This window comes from Balaenoptera acutorostrata, chromosome 3 (assembly GCF_949987535.1).
Source record: "Balaenoptera acutorostrata chromosome 3, mBalAcu1.1, whole genome shotgun sequence".
Taxonomy (NCBI): Eukaryota; Metazoa; Chordata; class Mammalia; order Artiodactyla; family Balaenopteridae; genus Balaenoptera; species Balaenoptera acutorostrata.
In genome coordinates, this window is record NC_080066.1 from 183,162,309 (window position 1) to 183,185,226 (window position 22,918).

General features: G+C 53.0%; 1 protein-coding gene across 6 annotated transcripts in view; it reads right to left on the reverse strand.

Moving 5' to 3' along the window:
* The window catches only part of BRF1 (BRF1 RNA polymerase III transcription initiation factor subunit), an 83,564-nt gene extending 71,653 nt beyond the window's left edge, over nt 1-11,911 (reverse strand). Inside the window, exons 1-2 of one of the 6 annotated variants that reach the window (XM_057544641.1) lie at nt 11,371-11,903; nt 2,794-2,874 (exon numbers count right to left, since the gene is read on the reverse strand). In XM_057544641.1, the coding sequence (XP_057400624.1) occupies nt 2,794-2,874; nt 11,371-11,554 (265 nt within the window). In that variant the 5' untranslated portion in view covers nt 11,555-11,903. Of the gene's footprint in view, nt 1-2,793; nt 2,875-11,370 lie in introns of all 6 variants that reach the window. The other 5 variants (XM_057544642.1, XM_057544638.1, XM_057544640.1 and 2 more) reach the window with 5 other exon arrangements.
* Nucleotides 11,912-22,918: the final 11,007 nt, after the last annotated feature.

Sequence of the window (22,918 nt, forward strand, 5' to 3'; positions counted from 1 at the left end):
TCGAACCCGTGTCCCCTGCATTGGCAGGCGGATTCCTAACCACTGCGCCACCAGGGAAGTCCGGAAATAGATACATTCTCTATAGGGAATAAACTTCTTCATGTGCAGAAGATCTTAAAGTCAGCCACAGAGAAAAAGAAAGATGATGTGATAGCACCAGCTAGAAGAAAGCAGGTGGAACGAGGCCAATACAAGTGGGATTGAAGGCCAGCATATAGGCAATGGAGGCTCAGGCTACCCGCCAGGAATAATTGTGAATTTGTGTTCATTAAGGAGCTCCCTAGTGGCCTAATGGTTAGGATTCCGGGCTTTCACCGCCGTGGCCTGGGTTCAATCCCTGGTTGGGGAACTGAGATCCTGCAAGCTGCACAGCACAGCCAAAATAAATAAATAAATAAGTTTGTATGCGCTAAACTTGTATACACATAGTCTTAAAACAGGCAAAACAAAAGACCAACAAAACTATGGGTACAAATGGACAAATCCACAATCACCATGGAGATCTTAATATGCCCTTTCAGTGATAGACAGACAAACAGAACCAAAATCAGTGAGCACTGGGAGGAAATCTGACCCAAGTGACATGTACAGAACACCCCACTTTCTGCAGAAAAATATTTTCAAGTGCCCAAACTGACTGTAATTGACCATATGTTGGGCCATAACGCAAGCATCAAATCATTTCAAAAGACTGAAATCCAACAGAGTATGAGCTCTAAACACAGAAGAACCAAGCTGGTAGAGCCAACAACACTAATAAACCCATGGGGTCAAAGGAAAAAGCTCAATGGAAAATTTAAAACATTTTGATGCGAGTCATAATTAGAAGCCCACCACCTGCCCTCACGGTAGTCGGCCGACGTGGATGTCAGCCCTGCTGGACTGGGGAGTTGCTGGCCGGGTGTGTGCTGGCCACTCCCATCCACAGCAGCAACGGGAGGCGGGTCCTCCAGAGCCAAGGAGAAGGTGGCCAGCATATAGGTAAGGATGCTGGACCTCACCAAGCCCATCTTCCCAGCGTGCAAGTGAAGATCGCGGAGCTTAGGGACGCACCCAATACGGAGGCACTCTTATGTGCCGTAACATTCCTGACAGCGTCCTCACAGTGTCTGAGAGGTCCCAGCAGAGGGTGTCCCTGCCTGAGCTGACCACAGCCAACATCACACTTACTGGTGAGAGACTGGACACTTCCCCTGAAATCAGGAATAAGACACCTGGATTCACCGCGGTGCTGGAGGTTCTAGCCAGGGCTGTCAGGGGAGAAAATTAAAAGGTGTCTAGATTGGAAAGTATAGCAAAGCTATATCTATTTTCAGATGTCGTGATCTTATATATAGAAAATTCTCAGGAATCCACTAAAAAAGCTATTATAATATGTGGGTTTTTCAAGGGCTGCAGGATACAAGATCAATATACAAATACCTCTCATATTTCTACACACTGGCAACAAACAACCAAAAAATGAAATTAAAAAAGCAATTCCATTTACAATAGCCAAAAAGAATAAAATATTTAGGAATAAATTTAGCACTTATACTCTGAAAACCATAAAAATTGTTGAAACAAATTACGGAAGACCTAAATCAATGGGAAGACATTCCACATTCAGGTTTCAGAAGACTTCATCTTGTTAAGACGGCAATACTCCGCAAATTGATCTACAGAGTCAATGTAATCCCTATTAAAATTCCAGTTGGCTGCTTTGCAGAAACTGACAAACCAAACCTAAAATTCATATGTAAATTCAAGGGACTCAGAATAGTCAACAAAACAATGTTAAAAATGAAGAACAAATTGGGAGGACTCACACTTCCTGATTTCAAAACTTGCTACAAAGATGCAATAACCAAAACAGTGTGATACCAGCAAAAGGACAGATGAAGACCAATGGAACAGAGGTGAGAATCCAAACCCTCACATTTATGGTCAACTGACTTTTGACAAGGGTGCCAACTGAATACAGTCTGTTCAGCAAATGATGCTGAGAGAGCTGGATATCCACATGCAGAAGAGTGAAGTAGGGCCCTTACCTTACACCAGACACAAAAACTAACTCAGAGTGGATCAAAGCCTCAACCTAAGAGCTAAAACCATAACTCAGAAGGAAACATAAGCATAAATCTTTGTGATTTGGATTGAATCAGGCAATCCTTCTTACTTATGACGCAAAAAGCACAGGCAACAAAGGAATAAATAAACTGCACATCATCAAAATTAAAAACCTTTGTGCTTCAAAGCACACCATCAAGAGAGTGAAGAAAACAAACCACAGAATGGGTGAAAATTTTCTGCAAATCATATAAATGATGAGAAGACTTGTACCTAAAACACATAAAGAATTTTTACAATTCAGTAAGAAGACAAATAACCCAATTAAAAACAGGCCACGGTTTGAACAGACATTTCTCCAATCTGTTGTGGACTGGGGCTGTTATAAAATACAACGAAAATGCTACTACACGTCAAAACTGCTATAAATTTGTTTTTGCTGTGCTTATCGCGACTGAAACTGTAACAGACAGGTGTGGGCCCGTTAGGGTCCAGAGACCTCACTGAGTAGCCCTGGCAGAGAGCCCCTGCAGGAGGCCCAGGGCACTGCAGGGCACCCAGGCAGGGTCCTGACGACCCGGGGAGGGGACTCCGCCAACAATTCCTCCCAGAAGTGGGGCCTGCACTGGCTTGGTGACAAGGATGGGGGGTCACGGCAGGCTGTCCACTCTTATCCTTCGTCCCACATCCCTGTCCCGCCTCAGGAGCCCACCCTCTTCCAGCAGCACCCACGGCGGGAAATACCGTTCTGCAGGGTCTGTGCTCTTGACTCCTTTCCCAGGTTCACGTGGAAGCCGCCGCCCAGTGTTGGGGTTTTGCCAGCACCTAGAGACACAAATCAGACTCATGAGCCGAAACTGGGCAGAGATCTGTGTTAACAGCCCTTTCGTTGCATCAGTGTCTCTGGAGCAAGATTCAGAGCAGGAGGCAGCAGCAAGCATCCCACCGCACCACTCACACCTCTGCCCTGCTAACAGGGTCGTGGCCTTGACCTGGAGCCGAGGGCGTGGACTGTGCCCATCTGCATTCTCTAACCATGTCCCAGAACAGACTGTCACACAGCTCTCCAAACTACGGCCCAGGCCTGGCCCGGCCCAGCCTGGCCCCTCACCTTGGCCCTCTGCGGGCCCTGGGCCAGCCCATTCACATTTATTTATTATCGCATCCATCTCCCGGGGGGCCGGGGGTGGGGGGGTGGGTAGGTGGGCTCCCGGAGGGCAGGAGCCAGTCTGCAGGAGACGCTGGCACCTCTACCCATCTGTGTGCTGCCCGCCCACAGAGCAGCAACCTAGGGAGCCCTGGACCCAACGCGTAGCCATAGCTGCACCTACAGGCGCTCTGTTTTGAACCTGCCACCGACTCCAAGCCTCCCCAGGACGTCTCACGTACTCTACTCTGCAGGGCTTCAGGCCGGGGACTTCTGCCCTGATACCCTGTGAAGACAGCCAGGTGGACATCCGGATTGTTCACCAGACTTACAAACCCCAGCGCTGAAGCGCGACCTTCAAGCGAGCACCACGCTCAAGTGAGGGGCGCAGGCGGCCAAGCACAGGCGGGGGGGCCGGGAGTGCTGCGCATCCCACAGGCCAGTGTGTCTGTTACCAAGTCCAGAGCAAAGGCTTGGAGGCTCCTGAAGTTAGTGGACACGACCTCACCCTGTTAGCCAGGTGGCGCAGGTAAGGGTGCAGGGCCTGCTGGAGGATGAAATGGAAACTCAGCAGTGACAGGGATCTGGGAAGCCAGATCACTGAAGTCTGAGAATAGGTCCCCCGAGGAAAACACGTGGCCCACCCCCTGGGGCCAGTAGGGACCTCTGGGTCATCCATAGGCCAGCTACCAGCACCGACAGCGGAGAACAAGTCAGCCTTCGGCTTCTCTGTGACTGCAACCAAATCCCAAACCAGTACTAACAAGATTCTTTAAAGATCTCAGCAAAATGATTCTAAAGTTCAGCTGGGAAAAAAAGAAATAAGATTGGCTAAGAAAACTTTGAAACGAGCAGCAAGTAGGCCTGGCTGGGCAGTTAGTGGGCTACGAGCAGTTGGAAGTAGCCGGGCGCACAGCAGGGGGCTGGCTGGCTGGTGGCCCCAGCACCCAGCGTCCCCGCCTCAGCAGCTTCCTTGGGGCTGAGGCCCAGGGCTGGGCAGCGTCCCCCACCAACTCCTGTGGTCCGACAGTGGGGTCTAAGCGCCGGCCCCCGTGGGGACTGGCAGGGAGCCCATGGCTCTCTCAAAGTAGGATGTGGAGCCTGGGGGCAGGTGGCAGTGCCTGGGGAAGGTTTTGCTGTCACCCTGGGTGTGTTGGTTTTCTATCACTGCCCTGACAAGTTACCACAAACTTAGCGTCTTCAAGAAGCTGGCCATAGAGGGCGGGGAGGGAGAGGGCCAGGCAGGGCACACTGGGGCCCTAGAGTGGAGCCGGGAGCAGTGCAGGGTCCAGGGGAGACCTGTCCACCCGGCCCAGAAATGAGGGGCTTCCAACACTCCAGTGTTGCCTCTGACTCTGCAGAAGCCCGACACGGGCTCACTGGCCTGAGACTGGGGGTCTGCATCTTGTACCCTCCTATTTTGTGGCAGCTTTTATAAACTGGCAGCTTTTATAAACTTTAGAATTTTTATATTTGCGATCTTTTAGACATAGGAACCACTGAAGAAGGCCTCAATCCCTCAGTCACCTGACCAGGACAGCCACATTTTGACCTGTGTCCAGTGCTGCCCAACTTTTATTTGAGAAAAAGGAAAAAAATCACCATGTTGTTTTAACGGAAATCAGCACGTGTTTTAAGCAAACAATTACAATAATATTGCATTAGAAAAAGGACAATGTAAGGGTATAAATCCCCTGAAGCCCCACCTTCCAGGCACAAGGACCCTGGGTGGCCTTCCTCCCAGCCACCTCTCCCTGCTTAGACACAGACAGGAAGCGACCAGGGCAGGTCACACAAAGATGCTGCTGAGTAAGAGTGGAGACTCGTTCTGGGTGAGCGTGAAATGCACTGCAAGACCTTGAGAGGTCACACCCTCCCCTCACCCTCTCCCCTCACTCCGCCCCCCCCCCCCGCACTCTCTGCACGTGCCCCCCTTGCACTTCCAGGACCTCTATTTCCTGCTGCCGTGCTGTCCTTCCCTGTCTCTCCCCAAGGCCCCAGTCACCCTTCCTGGGGCTGCTCCGGCCCCACCTGCTCCGGGAGCTGTCTCCTGATGTCTGCTGCCAGCATGCACACTCACACACGCTCACACATCCACACACACCACCCCAGTGTTCTCCAAGGTCCTCGTACGTAGCCTCAGTCCCGCACGTGCTCCCAGGAGAAACAGGGACTAAGTCCTGGCAAGGAAGGTGCCTTACTGGGTCCAGCCAGCTGGGGGAAGGGAGGGGGCAGGAGGTCAAAACCGGCTTGCCAAATGGATGCATATTCTTTTATTCAACAAATACTACCCACTGGGGATTTGGTTACAGTAGATAACATCTGGAAAGCAGTGGTGGAGCCTATGAAAAGTGCTTATTCAGCAAATCTCAAACAGCTACCACCACAGGGCTAGGGTCCCCTGAAGCGTGAAAGAAAGCTTGAGTACCACCTCTGACCAAAACCATCAATGCACGCTGTACTTGTCTTTCAGATGCCCTTCATGTTATTCCCTCTACTTCTAAAACCATTTTATATTTTCTATAACACGGTCCTGCAACAAACAAGATACACCAGCTACATCTAAGAGGCAGAAGTCGCAGTTTCTGTCAGCGCAGCCGGGCCAAGACTGCCCCCTTGTGGACAGCAGGGGAGGGGCCGGAAATTCCACCCAGATGCCCCTGAGCCCCTCCCAGTTGTGGCTGCAGAAGCAAGACGGTGCAGAGGCCTGGCCCTGCAACGGGGGGGGCGGGGGGGGGGGGGCTTCTCGGCCACTCTGAGCACTGGGGACAAAGCCAGCAACACCAACACCCCAAGACCACAAGCAGAGCAGCAGCACACAGCACCCTCCTCCATTTCACTCACGGATCCCTCCCACGTGGGGAAGCAAAACCTTTCCTAAGCCTGTATTCGTTTTATTTAAAGTGAGGCGCTTCTGTCACTGCTGTGCAACTCCTCTTAAGGGGGGCAACTGCACGAGGTCCAGCTGGGCGGCTCCAGGACGGAAGAGAAATCCAGTGGCCCCTCGACCTGAGCTCGGACGTGGGCGTAACTCCCCTAAGGCACCGGAAAGACACTCAGCAAGTCCACACTGCGCCCCGGGCATGGGGACGTGGCTGGACACAGGCCTCTTGCCGTCAGCGAATCAACAGCTAAACAGCGGCAGCAGCGTAAACTTCTTTCAACCAGACACAGCTACTGAAGAGCCTGCTTTGTCACGCTTAACAGTCTGATTATGGAAAGCATGCAGCACGCAGCACGGCAGGTGATGAAAGCAGCAAACGACATTTTAGGAACAACAGTCCTCTCTCACCCAAGTGCCTCCAGGACAAAACTCAGCCATTTCCTGAGAGCAGGTCCCTTCCAGCAGGAACTCAGTGGGGCTCTGAGGGGCCACAAGACAGAAACAGAGATGCAGAACCTCCGAAACTCCAGGACCAGAGCTTGGCCAGGACACCTGGTAGGCTGTGCCTGAGAGAACCCCCTCCGGGCAGGGCACAAGCCAGGCAGAGGGCAGGTGGGCCTGCTGTTCTTTAGGACCCAGGGAGCTGCCCCAGCGAGCAAGAGAGGCTCCACCCCCGCCAGAGCTGGGCACTGAACCTTGCTCGCTGTGTTACGCATGGAAAGCACCTCATTACTCATAACTACGAGAACACTAGCACTTACAGACACCTTGACTTCAGGGACAAAGCTTGCAGCGATTACAAGCTGTGCTCATGGAACCCACAGGGGTGCGCCCCAGGACAGGGAGGGAAGGACCCAGGGCAGCAGGCGCTCCCTCTGCCTACGGGCTTCACCCTGGGGGAGCAGCACATACAGCCCTCGGGAGGGGCCCGCGGGCTCACCGTGCGCCATCAACTGCAGGGGCGACCCAGGGGAAGGACCTGCTGTCCTCGAGACCTTCAGCACCGACACCAGGGACAGGATGCTGGCGCGGGCCTGTGCCAGGAAGCCCTACTCTGCCCCTGAGCTCCTTGACGCTCTGGTGAGCCCCTCCCCCATGACTCGGCGGGACCCTCCTCAGGCCTGCAAAGGCCCAGCTGCCCCGGCTCCGCTCACCACCTTGCCATTCTGCAGTCCTCACATCCACCCCTTCTCTGAGCCACGCCCATCCCCTCACCAGCTGCCCATCACCTGAAAGACACAGCCCAGGCGTCCCCAGCACCACCCTAGCTGCCACCACTCTGCGAGTCCAGCCTGGGACGCTGGACTCACACTTTGCCGGTCCTCAAACATCTACCAGGGGACCCAGGGGTCTGGGCTCCTTCGCCTCTGGACCCTGGGCCTGGGTCACAGTCAGAAGCCCAGCTGGTGACAGGGCCGCTGGCCACAGGGCCCTGACGTCTGATTTACATATTCTCAAGTGAACTGTGGCGCTAACCACCCACCACTCCTTCTCAAAGAGTAAGCAAGAACGCTTAGGAAAGACAGCGGCCGTGGGCCCTGCACAAGGGCACCCCAGAGAGCAGGCCCAGCTTCCAGGATGAGGCTGGAGCAAAGGAAGAGCTGGGGGGCCAGCTGGGCACACACTCCGCACCAGGGAGGCTGACAGCAGCCAGAGCCGACAACCAGGATGGCTGCTGGCGTGACGGGGAAGGGAGGAGGCCAGGAGTCTGGGAGGGACCCACCCAGGGGAGGGAGGGGCTGCTGGAGGCAGCGGCGCCCCTCCCTCTCCACCCTCTATACAGGAGCTGAGAACCCACAACCCCTGCAGCGCTTCCCTGGGGACCCTCCAGAGAGTGAGCCCACCAGACAGAGCCAGCCCAGGTTCATACCACCTTTAAATCACACCACCAACAGGCACCCAGCTCTGAGCCTGTGCTCACAGGCCGTGGGACCAACGTCACTGCCCACAGGTGGCAGCACATCTCTTACGTCCAGGACTCCTCTGCACCCAGCTTTGTCGTCTGCAGGGAGGACAGGCTGTCATCAGGTACGAGGGGTGCACTCAGCACACTGCCTCCCACGGGAAACCCTAAGTGTCAGCTACGATGATTATTCCTTCTTCCTGCCGTTGTTACTCTCTTCCCAACAGGCATCAAAGTCTTGGATGACTGAGGGGGCAGCGTGGCAACATGTGACAAGCTGCAAACACAGTCCCAGGAAGAACACAGAGACGTGTGCCACGCAGAAAACAGGAGAAGAAAAGCAACGAAACCCAAAACTGGTTCTTTGGAAAGATCAAAAAATTTGATAAACTTCCAGCAGGAGAAACAAAGGGAAAAAGAGAGAAGATACAAAACACCAATATCTGAAAGGGAAACGAGACACCACTACAGACCCTGCGGACATCCAAAGAATAAGGGAACAGTACCAAAAGCTCTACGTGCATAAATTCAGCAACTTAGATCAAATGGACCAAATCCTCAAAACGACAAACTCACCCGACATGAAAGAGATATTCTAAAATATAAATAAAACCTATAACTATTAAAGAAACTGAACCTGTAATTAAAAACTTCTGAAAAAGAAACCTCCAGGCCCAGATAGCTACATTAGTAGATTCCACCAAACAGTCAAGGGAGAAATAACATCAATTCTACACAATCCCTTCCAGAAAACGGAAGAGAAGGGAACATTTCCCAACTCATTCCAGGAGGCGCATTACCTTGATATCAAAACCAGACAAAGACATTACAAGAAAACTGCACACTAATATACCACATGAACATAAATGTAAGAATCCCCAACAAAATATTAACAAATCTAATTTACAACACATACAAAGAATAATACCCCATGATCAAGTGGGTTTACCCAAGGAATGCAAAGCAGGTTGAACATTCAAAAACCAGCCACACTGACAGATCAAAGAAGAAAAACAAAACTCATCACCCACTCTTGATAAAAACTTTCAGCGAACTAGGAGTGGAAAGAGAACTTCCTCAACTTTATTGATAAAGAACAGGTATCAAAAACCTATAGCTAACATCATATTGAGTGGGAGGAGAGTGAATGCTTCCCTCTAAGACTGGGAAGAAGGTAAGCATGTCTGCTCAAAAGCAAGAAACAGAAACAAAAGAAAGAAAACAGCCCCTATTTATAGATAATATGATTGTCTACATCAAGAATCCCAAGGAATCTATTTTAAAAAAAAACTCCTAGAACTAATAAGTTTCGCAAGGTCACAGGAAACAGGCCAATGACAGAAATCAACCATATTTCTATATGCCAGCCATGAACAATTGAAAATTGAATTTTTGGGCTTCCCTGGTGGCGCAGTGGTTGAGAATCTGCCTGCTAATGCAGGGGACACGGGTTCGAGCCCTGGTCTGGGAAGATCCCACATGCCACGGAGCAGCTGGGCCCGTGAGCCACAATTGCTGAGCCTGCGCGTCTGGAGCCTGTGCCCCGCGACGGGAGGGGCCGCGATAGAGAAAGGCCCGCGCACCGCGATGAAGGGCGGTCCCCGCACCGCGATGAAGAGTGGCCCCCGCTTGCCGCAACTGGAGAAAGCCCTCGCACGAACCGAAGACCCAACACAGCCAAAAATAAATAAATAAATAAATAAATAAGAAAATCCTTTTAAAAAAAAAGAAAATTGAATTTTTGAAAAATACTATTCACAATAGCTCTATTTGGGTCTTAGGTAAACATCTAAAATATGTACAGGAGCTATATGCTGAAAACTACAAATCATGATGGAAGATCAAAGGAAACCTAATGAATGGAGAGACAAATCTGTGCTCATGGATTGGAAGACACAATATAGTAAAAATGTCAAATCTCTCCAAATTTATCAAGAGATTTAATGCAATTCCAGTCAAAGCCCCAGCAAGATTTTTTGTAAATATACACAAACTTATTCTAAAATTGAATGAAAAGGGAAGGGAACTATAATAACTAAAACAATTCTGAAAAGGAAGAGCAAAGCTGGAGGAATCACATCTCATTTCAAGACTCACTCTAGGGTGCCTCCCTGGTGGCGCAGTGGTTAAGAATCCACCTGCCAATACAGGGGACTCGGGTTTGAGCCCTGGTCCCGGAAGATCCCACATGCCGCGGAGCAACTAAGCCCGTGTGCCACAACTACTGAGCCTGTGCTCTAGAGCCCGTGAGCCACAACTACTGAAGCCCACGTGCCTAGAGCCCATGCTCTGCAACAAAAGCACAATCTATGAAAGAAAAAAAAAATCAATAAAGTGGACTGCATCAAATTTTAAAACTTTTAATCAAAATTTTAAACTTCTGCTCTGCAAATCACATATCTAACAAAGGACTTGTAACTACAATATTTAAAGAATGCTCAAAACTCAACAGTAAGAAAACAAACAACCTGAATAAAAAAATGAGCAAAAAACTACTTGAACAGACATTTCAGCAAGGGGGATTAAGGGATGGCAAATAAGCACATTAAAAGCTGTTTAACATCACTATGCATTAGGAAAATGCATTAACACGGAGATGAGGCACCACAACACACTAAAAACACAACCAAAATATATATAAATACAGAGACAACACCAAGTTCTGGTGAAGCAATTAGTGAGAATGCAAAATGGTGCAGCCACGTTGCAAATCTGTTCGGTGGTTTGTTATAAAGTTAAACACACTGCTACCATCCACTCCTGGGTAACCACCCTAGAGAAATGAAAACCTACGTCCACGGAAGAAGCCATCCACGAAGTTTTTAGCAGCTCTATTCATCATCACCCCCAACTGGAAACAAACCAAAGGTCCTTCAGCAAATCGTGGGCCGTGCACAGGAAGGAGGCCAGATCCTCGCAACAGCCTGGGCGAATCCCAAAGGCACAGGGCTGAGCGACAGATGCCAGTCTCTGAAGGTGGCCCACGGGCTGGTTCCATTTACGCGGCATTCCTGAAAAACAAGACTGCAGGGACGGAGGGCAGCTGCCGCTGCGGGGAGGCGTGGGGCTGTGGAACTCTATCCTCGCTGTGGTGTTACTCGAAACCAAATGAGTTTAAATTCATACAACTGCAACCCGAAAGGAGCTGAATCGACTATGATGACTGAGAGGGGGGACGCGCTGACGTCCCCGACCCCCAGATTCAAACAACTGTCCCCCCAAGGAGCGAAGGGACTGCGCTGACTGAGGGGGATGGGCCACGACCCCGACCCCAGGCCGCATCCTGTCCCCTGTTCCGGTAAGTTCCGTTACTAAAGCCAGAACCGCACACGCACGGAGGCCACGGGCCACCCGGTCCCCCGCCCCGCCAGCCCCGCCGGGACCCACCGTCCAGCGACACGAACTGGCCCACGGCCGACGAGCCTCCGCCGCTGTTCTCCACGAACTGCACCTCGGACACGATGATGTTGTCCTCGAGCACCGAGCCGCAGCCTGTGCACACGGCGTCGCCGCGCGCCGCGTCCAGCTCGATGTCGGTGCCGCCGCAGCCGCGGCACACGCGGCCAGTCATGCCGGCGGCTCCGGGCCGAGCCCCCGCCCGCCGGCCCCGGTCCCAGTCAGCCCGCCGGCCCGCGCGTCCGCCGGGCCCGTCCGCAGCCGCGTCCGCGCCGCCCAGACTCTCGCGAGGCCGCCGCCGCTGAACCCGCCGATTCGCAGCGGCAGATTCGCCGCGTGAGCCGGGACGGCGCTGCCCGCCACGGTCGCGCCCCGCGGAACGAGCACGGGCTCCGGGGCCACGGCGAAGACGCGACTACTCGAACCCGCGACCTCCGGGCCGGGACGCAGCCACCAGGCCTCGGAATTTGGGACCTACAGGCCGCAACGGCAGCGCGCCAGCACCAGGAGGAAGAGCTGAGCGGCCTGCGGGGGCGGGGCCAGACGGGCGGGACCGTGGCTTGTGGGCGGGGCCTGAGGAGCGAGAGCAGGGGAATGGTGGGCGGAACCTGGGGGCCTTATGGGCGGGACCAGGGGCTGTGGGCGTACCTTGTTGTGGGCGGGGCCTCAGGCGGGGTCTGAGACGCAGAGCTCAGCGACGGATTGGCTCAGGTTGAGGGTGGAAACCCTCGCCCGGGACCGCCCGGGGCCGCCCGGGCCTGCCCGCTCCTCCCTCCGGGCTTGGGGGCAGGCTCCGCGGCCCTACGCCCCCATGCAACCCCGCTCCCTGTTGTGTGGCCCCCCCCGTGTCTCCCCACCCCCTGACAGTCACTTGTGCCACCTGTGGTTACCGGTGTCATCACGCTTCTGTGTCCCTCTCACCCGCGCCCTCAGTTATCTTCAGATGCCATTCACAGTCGCGGAAACACCCATGCGGTCCCCGGGAATGAGCCTGAAAAGAAATGTGCAAGATCACTTTTTTTTTTTCTTTTTGGCCGCGCGGCTTGCGGGATCTCAGTCACAGGGACTGAAACCGGGTCGCAGCAGTGAAAGTCGGGAATCCTAACCGCTAGGCCAACAGGGAACTCCCAAGACCACGATTTTTAAAAACTCTTAAACCTTGACTGTAGAACTGACAGGAGCTCTAACTGAATCAGAAAATGCCTTATTCCCATTTGAAAGCAATGTTGTAAATACTTAAAGTCTTCACGAGTCAGTTTGTAAAGTCGATTTAATCCCCACCAAAATGTCAACAGGATTTTCAAGTAACTTGATAAGCTGACCCTAAAGTCATCTGGAAGAGATACTGCACAAGAACAGTCAAGAAAATTCTGAAAAGGACTTCCCTGGTGGCGCAGTGGTTAAGAATCCGCCTGCCAATGCAGGGAACACGGGTTCGAGCCCTGGTCCGGGAAGATCACACATGCCGCGGAGCAACTAAGTCCGTGAGCCACAACTACCGGGTCTGCGCTCTAGAACCCGCGAGCCACAACTACTGAGCCCATGTGCCACAACTACTGAAGCCTGCGCGCCTAGAGCCTGTGCTCCGCAACAAGAGAAGCCACTGCAATGAGAAACCCATGCACCACAACGAAGAGTAGCCCCCGCTCGCCAAAACTAGAGGAAGCCCACGCGCAGCAATGAAGACCCAACGCAGCCAAAAATAAATAAATAAATTTATAAAAAAAAAAAGAAAATTCTAAAAGAAGAGGAAAATTGCCCTTCTGTATATCAAAATATTATATCAAATTACATCCATTAAGTCACGTGGTATTTGTACAGGGACAAATGGACAAGTGGAATAAAACCAGGAGTCCAGAAACAAACCCAACTATACACGGAAATTTAGGGGGCTCAATCATTGTGGACAACACAGACTTTTCAGTGGGGTTGGGGTTTCCGTTTAGAGGAGGAAAAGGGTAAATTGAGCCCCAACTTCACCCTGTTCTAAAAATAAATCCCAAATGGCATTAAATGCTGAATGTAGAAACAACTGCAAGACTCCTGGAATGAGATACAAGAGGGTATCGTAAATCTGCAGTGGGTCTCTGTCATGACGGGGGGTGCCTGGCCTCTGAGCCCCCTCGCTGTGTGGCTCATCATCGCCTCCCCCTGCAGGTGGCCGCCCTCACCGCAGGGCGTGGGCAGTCGAGCCGGTTAAGCTAGAAGACAGTGCACGTATGGTCAGGACAACATAGTCTTCTGTTGGAAGGACAGAGCAGAATTTTGGTCACCGGTCTCATGCTGAGGAAACAGAGGTTGCTGCAGTGATGACCCTTGTCTTCGTGCCCCCATGCACACATGGATGTTCCCCAAGGAAGACCCAAGGGGCATCCCTGGAGCGCAGAGTATTCCTACACTCAACACACTATACATGGGCAAATTGATCCCCAAAATTGTCCCATGAAATTACTGTCTCATAGTTCAATACTGTTCCACATTTTGGCCAACTTTTTGTATGCTAATTATCAATTGCTGCCTAACAAATAACCACAAAAGTTAGCAGCTTAAAATGACAAACCTTTATCATCTCACAGTTTCTGTGGGTCAGGGGTCTGGGAGAGGCTTCGCGGGACAGTCCTGGCCCGGGGTCTCCCGAGGCCACGGTCAAAGTGTCGGCCAGGGCCGCGTCCTCTGAAGACTTGGCCGGAACCAGGGGCTCTGCTTCCAAACTCCCCCACATGGCTCCTGGTGGGGCCTGAGCGCCTCGCCCGGCGGCCCCCACAGCGTCCTCACAGGGGGGCCGGGACCCTCAGGACAGAAGCTGCGAGGCTTGGATGACTGACCTGCCAGTGCCGTCGCTGCAACAGCTCCACCTGGGCGTCCGGCCCACACCCGAGGGGGGAGGACTCACAACATATTTAAAAGTGCCGCCGGCCGCCCCCCTGACCCGACCTGACACGCGCACGGGGCACCAGACGTCCAGCGCCACCCTGGGCGCCCAGACCCCTGCAGGCTTCCGAGGGAGGGGGACCGGCACGGGGACCCCACTGCAGCCGGCGCGGGAGAGACCCGGGGTCCGGGGGCCCCGAGAGTGCCTCACGACCCACACAGAGGAGGGAAGTGTCCAGAACAGAGAGCCAGGCCAGCCCCGGACGAGCAGATGCGGAGGACGCTGGACGGCTGTCTCCCTCCCGCACCTGTCACCCGACAGAGGGAAGGAGGAGAGGCTGCCCGGGCGTGGGGTGGGGCTCCCCAGCCAGCTGGGCCCCCGAGTCAGAGCAGTGGGCTCCCAGGCCCCACCTGGAGCGCCAGGCTGGAGGGCACCTCCCTCCCGAGGCCGAGGCCCGGGTGCAGGCTGCAGGCCTGGGGGGCGGGGGCTGGAGAGACACCTGCCTTCCTTGCAGGGAGTCCTGAGGGCAGGTGGCTTTTCTCCTCCCCATCCCTCGGGGAGAGGAGTGGGGGTCGACCCCGGGGTCTTGTGAGGAGAGATGGGGGCGCCTGGAGGAGGGAGCCCGCCCCTCGCCCTGGCTGGGGGCCTGCCCAGCTGCAGGAATCCTCGGTGTGGACGCCCAAGGTGGGGGTATGAGAGGGTGTGGGGGGCTTGATGAGTGTAGAGCACACGAGGGACCCTGCAGCCTGGCCGCTGCCCTCGGTGGTGGGGCGCAGGTGGGAGCAGCTGGGCGGCTGGAGCGGGGACAGGGCCCCGCGGGAGTGGCCACACTGCGGGCAACCAAGATAGAATTGGAAGCTGTCAGTCCTTTCCCTTCAGTAATTTCAAGGCTCATTCCATGGTCTTCTTTGCGTCATTTCTGTCGAAAAAGTCTGTTTTTTTATCTGTTTTGTTGCACTTTGAAGCTAAGCTACAATTTTTTTCCTGGATGCTTTAAAAATTTTTAAATCTCTTTCTAGGATTCCAATTACACCCATGTTAGATTTTTGCTATGTCCTATATGCCTCTGTATTTGTACACATTTTTTTTTTCCTTCTTGTTTCCATCTGGGTATTTTCTACTTACGTAATTTCCATTTCACTAATCCTCTCTTCTGCTCTGTGTAATCTGCTTTTAAAAGCATCTATTCCATTGCTCACGTTCCTCGTACTATACTGTATATTTTACTTGTTTTTTCCCCTCCTTGTTTCCATCTGGGTATTTTCTACTTACGTAATTTCCATTTCACTAATCCTCTTTTCTGCTGTGTGTAATCTGCTTTTGAAACCATCTATTCTGTTGTTCATTTCAGCTATTTCATATTTCAGTTCTAGAATTTTCATGATTATTTTTCTTTAGATTTCAATTCTCTGATGAAGTTCTCCATTTTTTAAAATTTATTTTCTTGAACATATTAATCACATTGTAAGGTTCATTCTAATCATTCCAATATTGGTGACCTATGGATTTATGTCTATCATTTTTCTTGGCTTATGTGAAATCGTTTCCTGGCACACCTGGTAATTTTCGAATAAATGATGATCACTGTAAAGAAAAACTGTGAGGCTCGGGAGATGTTTTTGTTATTCAGAGAGAATTTATTTTCCTTCTGTCAGTAACACAGGTGGGGGCGACCCATACCTTGATGCAATCAGGCGCTGATAGGATTCCAAGCTTTACTCCAGGCTTTGTAGGGTTCTCTGTCTTCCTGCTTTTCGGGCACCTTCTTTCAAAGGCAGTTGTCTCTGTGTCTGTCACCTTACCACACCTGATTAAAACAAATCTCAGGTACATTTGAGACAGGCTGGGACCTGGGACCCTTTGCTGCAGGGCTTGCACCTGGACACACCTCTCCTCCAGCAACAAAGTACAAAGAAACTATAAGGGACTGAAAATAAATGCGTGCCTGCAAACAGCTGGGGCAAATTATGGACAACAAGATACAAAAAGACCAAAAAGCCCAGCTGATGCTTCTGAAGAGCCCAGAGCAAAAGCAGGGGACTGCGCATGCCCGCTGCACACAGCGCCGCCTAAGGGTAGGCAAACTACCTCAGCCACCCCTCCAGCCTGACCCCTGGACACGCCCCTATCCTTACCCCTTATAAGGAACCAGCTCGCCTTACCTCGGGGAGCAAGCAAGGGAGCCTGATACTTCTCGCTTCCCCCCCCTGGCTGCAGCAGGGGCCCCAGTAAAGCCTCGCATGAATTTCTTGTCTGGCCTCTGATCAGTTTCTGTTGATTAAGGAGGACAATAACCCTGGTCAGTAACACATTTACAACACTTCCCCACGTGTGGCAGTCAGCGCAGGTGAGAGGACCGGGCTGGGCACGCAAGCTTCCATCACCTCACCTGAAAATCAGCAGCTCAGTGGCCGTGGGCGAGGTCTCCAAGCTTCTATCTCCTCGTCTGCGTAGCAGAGGTGATGGCATCTCCATCCTAGCATTGGCGGGGGCCGTGGGAGCACAGCAGGGGAAATGGCGTATGTGCTACAGACAGCAGTGACGATCGCAGACCCCTGTCTCTGTCTGTTCCGCCCACCCTCATCATGTGCCACTGGGCGGGGGGGGGGGGGCAGTCCATCTTCCGCCACAGAAGCCATGGGCCGGCGCCCTCGTGTCCCACCTCCTGGGCCGACGCACAGTGGGTCACAGGCTCCCACCTCCACCAGGGGCAGGAAGGGTCCCTGGTGTAGCGGGCCACCTGCCCCGCCTGCATCTCTCTGGTTCCTCCCGTGGACGGGGTGACGGGGGCCTGACCCCTTTCTACAGCTCCTGCCACGCCTGAGTTCTGCGGCCGCCGGACCGCTCCTGAACGCCAGACATCTGGAATGTCCTCAGAGACAGCATCGCCGGGAGGAGGAGCGTGGCTGAGGCTGCCGCCTTTTGGGGACGGAGCCTCTCCTGGTTCCACCTGCTCAGAGAAGGTGCCTCCTCGATGGTCGGGAGGACCTTCACCTGGGGACGTGCCGAGATGGGCCAGGGAGAGCGACGGCCAGCAGCGTACAGTTTAGCAAGCCTGGAATCACCCCATCCGCACCAGTGCAAGACAGTCGTCAAGACCAAGTTAATAAGGCTTGGACTTGGCACAAACGAAGAATCTAAGGACGCCGTGGGTGCTACACTCTCCGGCTCTGAGGCCGCCTACGGCCACGGTGTCGCCTCCCCTGACTGTTCCCGGGGCCACACTGAGGGCCCCCATCAGGTGCACACTCCGGGTCCAGAGGATCTGAGAGAGGAATGCCGCACCAGGCCTCCTTGGGGAGTGTACCCCAAGGTCAAAGCCCAGGGTCCCCTGGATGTCCTCACGTCTCCAAGCCCTGGCTGACCCCCATGACTCCAATACATGTCCCAAGAAGGAAAGGGCCTGGGGAGGGGACAGCACAGCGGTGACACAGCCCCGGCGCCAGGGTCATACTGGATGAGAGAAATCGGCATGCAATGTTAGTAGAATAGCTGGATTTTTTTTTTTTTTTAGCTGAACCTGTTTTTGCAAACCCCCAGCCTACTGCAAAATTTAATATTATGTACAAACACATAATCTTCCCCAAAGGGGAAGAGGCCTACTAGCTATTTGCTGGATGGGTAAGTTTTCCTCCTTGGACGAGGACCACCCTGCCCCCGCTCTCCTCTGGGCTGGCTCGGCCACGCAAAGCTCACGCCCGCCCTCCACGTCATGCAGGTGGCCCTTGGGGTGCGTGCGCCACTCTCTGTGCCTCCAGTGAATTCCTCCCCGTCCCAGCTAAAGTTACCCCTTGACAGACCTGTCAGGGGACTCTCACTAGTTCGCAGTGCCTTAAGTGTCCTGGGCGGTGTGCTGTGTCTGTGTGATTCAGTGTCCCTTTGCAGCGCACAACACAGGGCCAGGCTCCCCACCCGACCATTCCGCATCCCAGACACTCTCCCGTTTTCTCTTTGTGTGTTTGTTTTGCTTTCTGTACTGCATCTCCCCCTCAGGAATTTTGCTCATTCTCCTGGGAGACTGTCAGTTTCCAAGCCTGAGCTGGTTTTTACTCCTCTCTTCCCCTCTGCCCCAAACCCAAGTGGTCACCAGGTCGTTCCCAGGCCCACCTACCCGTGGCTCTCAGCAGCCAGCTAGGCCCACCCCCGGCAGTGGCAGTGCACCCCTGGTGCCCCAGATGTCCCTGTCCCGTGTGCCACGTGACCAACACCAATATTTGAAAAATGCTGTGTCACTCAGGTCTCTTTTTGCTTAAAACTGCACAAAGCCCGGCATTCGGGGCCCACCCTCCACTGGCCGGACTTTATTTCTTCTGCTTGAGAAATAATGTTGCTTTCAAGTATCAAAAACATGTTTGCTAATTGTAAAACATTAGAAAAACAAAGAAAATTCTAAGGAAAGCCAGAAATCATTCCTGTGTTAATCTGAACAGCACTGAGGTCAGACATCGATTCACGGGCGCTGCCACCATGGTGTTCCACCTTTTGTGAATTATCCGGGAATGTCCTCTGTTGATTTCTGTATTAAGGCCTTGCTGTTTTCTTTTCCAACATTTAACTCTTGTACTGACTTATTGTGACACAATTTCCATTGTGGGGAACACAGAAAAGTATTAAAATGTAACTACAAAGGTGCCCCTTACACTCAGGGCCCAGAACAACCCCCAGTAAGAGGCAGGAGGGCTCCTCCGCGTTATCCTGACCCCAGGTGTGCTGTCTGTTCAACTACACGCCCTGATTTTCTCACACAGTCATGTGCGGTGGGCTTTCTCCATGCTGTTAAAGCTGCACAATCACCCATTTTACTGGCACCTTTATGTTCCACAGGCCGCCCGTGCCATTTGACCACAGAAGCTGCTATTCTTTTCCTTTATTTTTGTGGTACAATTAATACATATTCATCATAGGGAAAATATGAGATAAAGAGGAACAAAAAGAAAAGTTCGATCAACTGAATTCCTGCCAAAGAGATAATTTCTTAACACTTTGGATTCATTTTTAACCTTCCGTATTTTCCTTGTACTTTGAAAATAGGTCTTTTACACGTATAATCACTTACATGTAAATATATATTTTACATGTACATGCATTTACACACACATTTTGTAACCAGAAAGGATCGTATTTTTAGGCATGTCCTAACTTACCATTGCGCACAGCTGTATGCTCCAAGGGGTGGCTGTGCGGTGGCCGGCCTGACCTCCCCCGGCTCTGCGACCCTGGACTTGATTCCAGGCTTCACTCTGAGAAGCCCCGCTGGCCCGGCCCCGGGCCTACGCGGCTCCCACAGGTCAGAGGTGACCTCAGGAACCTCCTGCAGTGTGGCTGCAGGGAAGTGCCACCTGCGGGGTCCTGTGCTCCTGACCCCTCCTCCTCTGGTTCCCCCAGAGGGGGCCTGATTCAGCCCCTCCGGTGCACCGGCACCCGTTCCCTGCCAGCGCCAACGCAGGGATCCCAGTGTTAGATCCTCAAACTCTCAGGGCAAAACGGGTGTCTCTGTACGTGGGAATTCGATTCCATGACTGCCGGCCAACCCACCTCCGTCTACCGGTCTTCTGGAATGCCCTTTCCCTGTCTGCATTGCTCCTATCCATTTGTAGGTGGTCATTAGGTAACCAGGTTACCACCCTTGGCCTACGACATACATTCCAGACATCCTTCTCCCTTTTTTTAAAAAAAATTAATTAATTAATTAATTTATGGCTGTGTTGGGTCTTCGTTTCTGTGCGAGGGCTTTCTCTAGTTGTGGCAAGCGGGGGCCACTCTTCATCGCGGTGCGCGGGCCTCTCACTATCACGGCCTCTCTTGTTGCGGAGCACAGACTCCAGACGCGCAGGCTCAGTAATTGTGGCTCACGGGCCTAGTCGCTCCGTGGCATGTGGGATCTTCCCAGACCAGGGCTCGAACCCGTGCTGTTCCCTGCATTGGCAGGCAGATTCTCAACCACTGCGCCACCAGGGAAGCCCCCTTCTCCCTTTTAACTTTGCTGACGGTGGATTTTTGGCTTCGGAGACAGTGGGCATCTCCAGGTACCCAGACACCACCAGCTATCAGCCAGTGACTTCCTAGAGTGGTTCTGTGCTCAGAAAGTCCCCTCAAGTCCAGAGGTGGCTTTGCCGTATTTGACGCTTAACTGTGTCGTCCACCTGGGTTTCGCGTAGGTGTTTTGCACGAGGGAGGCTCACACCTGATTTTCTGGCAAGCAGCCTTGAGAAGAGCCTTCCTCTTACCTGTTTTGTGCTACTGATCACCTCCTGGATTCTTGCAGTGGCAGGCATGGCTTCGGTCCCTGTCATCTCGTGAGACAGTTGGTTAGGACACCTCCCCTTCCTCCTCCGAAGCCTGGTAGCAGTGACGATCACAACACTGCCCATTTCTCCGGGGCCTTCCGGGCAGCAGCTCCCACCCCTGTGGCTGACCCCACGACAAGGCAGTGTGGGCACTATAGTCACCCCGTCTCGCAAGTGAGAAGACGGGGTACCGCAGTCACCCCATCTCACGGGTGCGACCACTTGTTTATTCTTCCAGTTGAACGTTAGCAGTAGTTTTTCAAGCTCCTTGTAGTACTAAGGGTTCTCCAGGGACACAGACGAATAGGACATACCCCGACAGGGAGCTTTATTATGAGGAGTCGGCTCACGCGGTCACGGAGGCTGAGGAGTCCCACGAGCTTCCGTCCGCAGGCTGGGGACCCAGGGAGCAGGTGGTGTGATTCATCCCAAGTCCGAGGGCCTGAGAACCTGGGGAGCCGATGGCATCACTCCCATCTGAGGACAGGAGATGAGACGGGACCAGCTCGATGGTGAGGCAGGTGCAAAAGGGCAAATCCCTCCTTCCTCCACCTTCTGTTCTATTCAGACCCTCAGCGGATGGATGAGGCCCACCTGTACTGGGGGGTCACCTGCACTGGGGAGGGTCACCTGTGTTACTGGTCCACCTGTCCAAGTGCTGACCTCATCCAGTAACACCCTCACACACACCCAGAAACAGTGCTTAATCTGGGCACCTGTGGCCATCGGGTCAACACAAAATTACCTACGAGCCCCCTGCACTGACCATTTGGGGCCCGTCCGCTTGTGCGGAGCACTTGATGAGTCCCCTCGCAGGGAAGACTCCTCACACGGCATCGCTGTCCGCACAGGCAAATGTTCCTTTACAACCCAGCTGTACACTCCCAAAGCTGGAAAAGGGGATCTCTCCTCCTGTGTCCAGCCCCACATCAAGAGCTCCGTCCCTCTGGAAGAGAGAGAACAGATGTTGGGGCCAACTAGCTCTCTCTGCCACGAGAGGTATTTTGTTTTATTGTTTGCTGTTTCAGGGGTGGACCGTCCCTTTGTATCTTACAACCTGTAACAGTCTTACTTCTGCTTAGTTACAGCACTCTTCCAGGTTCTTCTCTTGCATTTTCTCAGGATATAACCAAATTCTATTCCTAATGACAGTGTAACCTCTTCCTTCCTCCCACTAAAACATTAGCCCTTACTAACGTCTTAAGGACTAACTGACCATTTTAATGGGATGCCACTAACGCTTTACCACGTATATGATGTTGGTCTAAATGCCCGCAAATGGACATCTGGGTAAACAGATTGTACCATATCCACATCACAGAATACCAAAAGGCCGTTGAAGACCACACTCCAGAAAAACATTTAAGGATACAGCAAAATGCTCATAGTGTGCTGTTAGGTGAAAAAAAAATACAGTATTTGTACTTCCACCCAGATTTTTAAAAAAAGTATGGGTATGCATAGAAAAAGGCTGCCGAGATGGGCCCCCGTGCAGACCTCTCCAGGTGGTTGGCGTGTGGTTCCTTTCCCCGTACTCTGTTCTGTGCCCCCAGCGCACTGGAGGACGTGCCGTTGGCCCCTCTGTAAACAGCCCGCTGTGCCTTTGCCCGTGGTCCTCAGCCTCTGTTCTCTGTTGTTCAGTAACACTCAGCCGGCTGAGGGCAGGCCCGCCCTAAACTCTCGGGGACACTCCAGCCCTCCGGAGCCCGAGCCCAGCAGACAGCATTCTAGGGAGCTCCCAGGCCGGCACTGCCCTCCCCGCAACTGGCACCTCACTGTCCTTCCGTCCTCAGCCCCACGTCACCTCCCTGCCCACGCTCTCTCAGTCCCAACACCCGTTATTGGAAAGTACAATGTTTTTGTGTGTTGGTTGACCTGTTCATATCCTCTCCCCGGGAGAATGTACGCTCCACGGGGGTGAGAACCAGGTTCTGCTTTTTCTTTCCTGTGTTCCTAGGGTTGGACACTAGCCTGATTATCATTCATGAAATGAACAAATGTCTGAACCTTTCCACTCAGCTCTGTAAGGGTCACCTGGGACGTTTTCACTGGGCAGCTCCCGATGGAATTTCCAGCTTCTTTCGCAGTCAGTCAACGGTAGGGATCAGTGGGGCACCTGCTCCATGCCAGCCACTTAGAGGGCATCCCAGGGAGACAGATGCTGGATGCCATCCTGGCTTACGAAGCTCAGCCGGGGTGGACAGGTGAATAAGACAGGCAGGCATCCTAAGTGTCTGAATCTCTAACCCTATGTTGAGTATCAACAGAAGGAGCGTTGATGCCGCCCTCAAGCTGAGCCCACCCACCCCTGCGGCTCTGGTGCCAGATGCCCGCAATCCTGTTGCAGCTTCCCGGAGCATCTCAGACACAGACTTCCGCT